Source organism: Cebus imitator, unplaced genomic scaffold (assembly GCF_001604975.1).
Source record: "Cebus imitator isolate Cc_AM_T3 unplaced genomic scaffold, Cebus_imitator-1.0 Scaffold199, whole genome shotgun sequence".
NCBI lineage: Eukaryota > Metazoa > Chordata > Mammalia > Primates > Cebidae > Cebus > Cebus imitator.
The window spans coordinates 1006811-1011315 of record NW_016107514.1 but is presented as its reverse complement, the minus strand read 5'-3'; the positions used below and the strand labels follow the sequence as shown (position 1 = coordinate 1011315).

Below are 4505 nucleotides of genomic sequence, written 5' to 3'. Positions count from 1 at the left end.
AGGACCTCATCTGTTGCCCAGGCTGGAATGCAGTGGTGTGATCATAGCTCACTGTAGCCTTAAACTCCTTGGCTCAAGTGATCCTCCTACTTCAACCTCCCAAGTAGCTGGGACTGCATGTGTGAGCCACTACACTCAGCTAATTTTTTTAAAATGTCTGTAGAAACAGGGTCTCGCCATGTTGGCTAGGCTGGTTTTGAACTCCTGACCTCAAGCAGTACTCCCACCTCAGTCTCCCAAAAGTGGCATGAGCCACTATACCTGGCTTTCTTGTAGTTTAACCTAAGCCATGTAAAATGATTTGGCTATTTTTACATAGCCTTTTTATGTGATGGCTTTTTCACTGTCTAATTTAGCATGACATTATTCTAACTGCTAAAATGCCAACCCAAGAGAGGGTCTAATTGTTAGTTTCCACATAGGAGAAGTTATTTGCATTGAATCTTAGCACATTTGGATTTACAGATGTCCAATCAGATGGGGTGGAGTACTGATGGAGTTATGCATATAACTAAGACATTAGGATTTCTTCTTTCACTTGTTTTTGGTTTTTTGTTTTTGGAAACAAGGTCTTGCTCTGTTAGCAAGGCCGGAGTACAGTGGTGCAATTACATCTCACTGCAATCTCTGCCACCTGGGCTCAGATGATCCCCCCCACCTCAGCCTTCCAAGTAGCTGGGGTGAACTTCCAAGTAGGTGGGGTGCACCGCCACAGTTGGCTAATTTTTGTATTTTTAGTAGAGACAGGGTTTTGCCATGTTGTCCAGGCGGGTCTTAACCCATTTATGTGGGAGCTTGCAAAATTTTTTTGTGAAAAATCAGACCTTGGCCATGACCTTGAGCAGTAAGATATAAATAACTCCCACAAGCTTAGCGTTCAATGGAACACTAGGCATAAATAGGATAAACTGCCAGGCTCAAGCGGTCCACCAACCTTGGCCTCCCATAGTGCTGGGATTACATGCGTGAGCCACCATGCCCAACCTATTCTTCCACTTTTGCACTCAACAGGCCTTCTCTGAATGCCTGCTATGTGCCAGACCCTGTGTCTGGCACACACTTAGTCACATGCCAGGGATAAGGGGGTGTGGTAGGGAGGGAGTATAAAGGAAGGGCCAGCAAGAGCAAGGTATTATAGAGTGTTGAGTGTTAAACAGGGCAGAACATGAGCTGTCCATGTGCATTCTGAGGGTGAGAAGGGCTAAATATTTACAAGATCAGAACTCAGAACGTGTAAACATCAATATTTTTCAAGTTAGTGGATTTGGAATATAAAAATCATTAAAATTGGCTTTATGTTTACTTAATAAAAATGCTTACGTTTTTGCAAAAGTAGAAAAAGAAGGGATTAAAAATGAAAAATAGCTTATAAGAACTGTCTCAGTTTTAAACTCAGACAAGTCACATTCCTCACCAGCAATTCTTTAAAAAACCAAAGTTAGTACCATGAGTAAAAGAAAAATTACCTAGCTTTGCATAATCTCTTTTTTCTGTTTCACAAGCGAATATAAAGATAACATTTGCATCCTGTTGCATTTTGACAAGCATTATATATCAAATACAGAGAAAATTAAGTGTGGAGAAAAAAATTATATAACTTAAATTTAGAACCATTTTGTTTTTCATAATAAAATGATTGCTCAAAGAATTCCATTTGATGACTGTTGAAAGCTCACTGCAGTTTATGATATAACTGATAAAATCTGCATCCTTGGCCTTCCAACAACCTTTACACCAGCAGATGGTGGGCGTAAAGATGTCATTCATCATTTATTTACAATGGGCTTTATTTATTCTAGTGTCAACAGCTGCCCCAGGGAGTGGGTTATTGAATTCAAATGTGGGGCTCTGGGTTATTTGCTTCCTTTCAAATTTGTCTTCAGAGCTTAGTTGCTAGGAGTCCATTCTGTCCTTTAATAATGATTCGTGTATTGTGAAGCCATTCAGTAAATTGGGTTGTCAGGGATTGCCAAAAAGGGTTTAGAGGTCTTGCGGAGTGGGGAGGTTGCCAGAGTGGCTGCATGTGCATCTGGTTGTCTTACGCAATAGTGGTATTTTATAACTTAAGACTGGTGAAGTTTTCTTCTTTCCCTTTATGCACTCCTTTCCTACCTGCCCATATTCTGTATATGAATAATATGAAAATGTAGAGGACATTGTATTAAAGGAAACTCTCAACTTTTTCTTTCTTCACAGGCAGGGCAAGAATCCTTTCGTTCCATCACAAGATCATACTACAGAGGTGCAGCAGGAGCTTTACTAGTTTACGATATTACAAGGTGAGAACTTGAAAACTTTGCAATTCAGTAGTTGATATAGAGAATTTTTCTAAATAAATTTGGTTATCAGTAATAAAAGAATAGCTTAGCCTTTCTGCCCTGGCTACTCACCTTTAAAACTGTGCGTTGAGTCAAATTTCAATTTACTACAGAAACCTGCAACTGAATTGTTTTTCTTATCTGAATAAGCAGCCTTAAATTGATGAATTTTATCAATATCATTTATTCATTGGAATTTTCTAAAGTGTGGTTACATTTACTGTCTAAACTGAAGTGTAATCAGTGAGCTCTAAACCCAGATATGGTGCTTAAAACTACTTTTCCTTACGTAAGTGGATATGGCTAAAAATGGTTCTCTTTAATAATATGTATATTGTTTGTTGTATAATACTAAGGGAAATGCTTTGAACATAGTAATTAAATTATTATTTATGTTTAGGAGAGATACATTCAACCACTTGACAACCTGGTTAGAAGATGCCCGCCAGCATTCCAATTCCAACATGGTCATTATGCTTATTGGAAATAAAAGGTAAAAAGGATAATTTAGAGCTTATATTGCATTAATGATGAAGACTGTGCTGTTTATGTGGCTACTTTCCTTAACCTTTGTTCAAATATAAGTTACTAGCCTCTTAAATTATGACATATGACAATTTACAAGGGACCCTATTGCATTATACATCGTAAGAATCGTTTATTAATGATTACATTAATTACTACATTAATTAAGCCATCTACATTCAACCTTACTGGGTAATATTTTTCTCAAATTATAATTCCCAACACTGACTTTACCTGTGACAAAAGGATTCTTTTGATTTTTAAAATACTGATAATAAACTTTGTTGGAAATTATTACTGTTGTTATTTGAAATAGTTTTTGTGTAAAGAAATAACTTTAAAAAGTAATCTGATGGAGTTTTATCAGATTACTGATGTAAAGTAAAACCCACTGATTTATTTGGAGAGATGAATTCAACATCCTTGTACTCTCAATTTAAAATGCTAGTATATGGGAAAACATTTGCTTGGCCAGTTTCCATAAACTTGCAAGAATATGGGAACGTTTTGACTAATTTTGGTAGAAACTTAAGTGATAAGAAAATATTATTATTTTCAAAATGTTAGGCACCATTCTTTTTGCTTTATTTTGTTTTTTGAGACAGGGTCTCACTCTGTTACCCAAGCTAGAGTACAGTGGTGTGATCGTAGCTCACTGCAGCCTTGGCCTCCCAGGATCAAGAAATCGTCCTGCCTTAGCCTCCCAAGAGGCTGAGGCTACAGGCAGGCACCACCAAGCCCAGTTAATTTTTTTATTTCTTGCAAAGAAGGAGTCTCACTTTGTTACCCAGGCTGGTCTCAGGCTCCTAACCTCAAATGATTCTCCCACCTGGGCCTCCTTAAATACTGGAATTACAGGGATAAGCCACCACACCCAGCCCATTCATTCTTTAGGGTTATATTAATAAAATACTGTTAAGAGATGATGTTTTTAGAGAGGTAAAATCACGACTTATATGAGCACATCTCAAAACTTTTATCTCATTAATTAACAAGATAAGGAAACTGGTAAGATATTTTAACCAGTTCAAAAGGGAACTCAAAGTACCACACATTCATAGTCAAATAAGGCATACTGAAATGAATTTACAAGATGGATGTAAAACTGAACAATATTCGAAGGGTAGTAATCGTATTCCACAGGACACAGTCTGCATTTTTATGGACAGGAATTATTTGTGCTTATATCTATTTCCCACAAGTTAGCTTCTCTCTTTTTCTGCAATCCTTGAACATGTGTGAGATGCAGTTAAAAATAGTACTATTAAGAAAAATTTTAAATGAACAGTCTAGGGTCAGGTGCAGTGGCTCGCACCTGTGATCCCAACACTTTGGGAGGCCCAGGTAGGAGGATTCCTTGATCCCAAGAGTTCAAGATCAGCCTGGGCAACACAGGGAGACCCCATCTTTACCAAAAATTTAAAAATTTAGCTAGACATGATGGTGCATTCCTGTGGTTCCAGCTCTCAGGAGGCTGAGGAGGGAGAATCGCGTGAGTCCAGTTGAAGCTGCAGTGAACTATGCTCATGCCACTGTACTCCAGCCTGGGCACAGAGCAAGACCTCGTCTCAAAAAATAACAAAGAAAGTAGCCTAATTTTTTACCTTAAGAAACTAGAATAAGAGCAAATCAAACTCAAGGAAAGCCTCCCCCACCCCTGCA

General features: G+C 38.0%; 1 protein-coding gene across 1 annotated transcript in view; it reads left to right on the top strand.

Moving 5' to 3' along the window:
• RAB2A (RAB2A, member RAS oncogene family) overlaps nt 1-4505 on the top strand; it is an 88538-nt gene that overhangs the window by 52026 nt on the left and 32007 nt on the right. Inside the window, exons 4-5 of the mRNA XM_017547556.2 lie at nt 2197-2279; nt 2719-2811. Coding sequence (XP_017403045.1) covers nt 2197-2279; nt 2719-2811 — 176 coding nt within the window. The remainder of the gene's footprint in view (nt 1-2196; nt 2280-2718; nt 2812-4505) is intronic.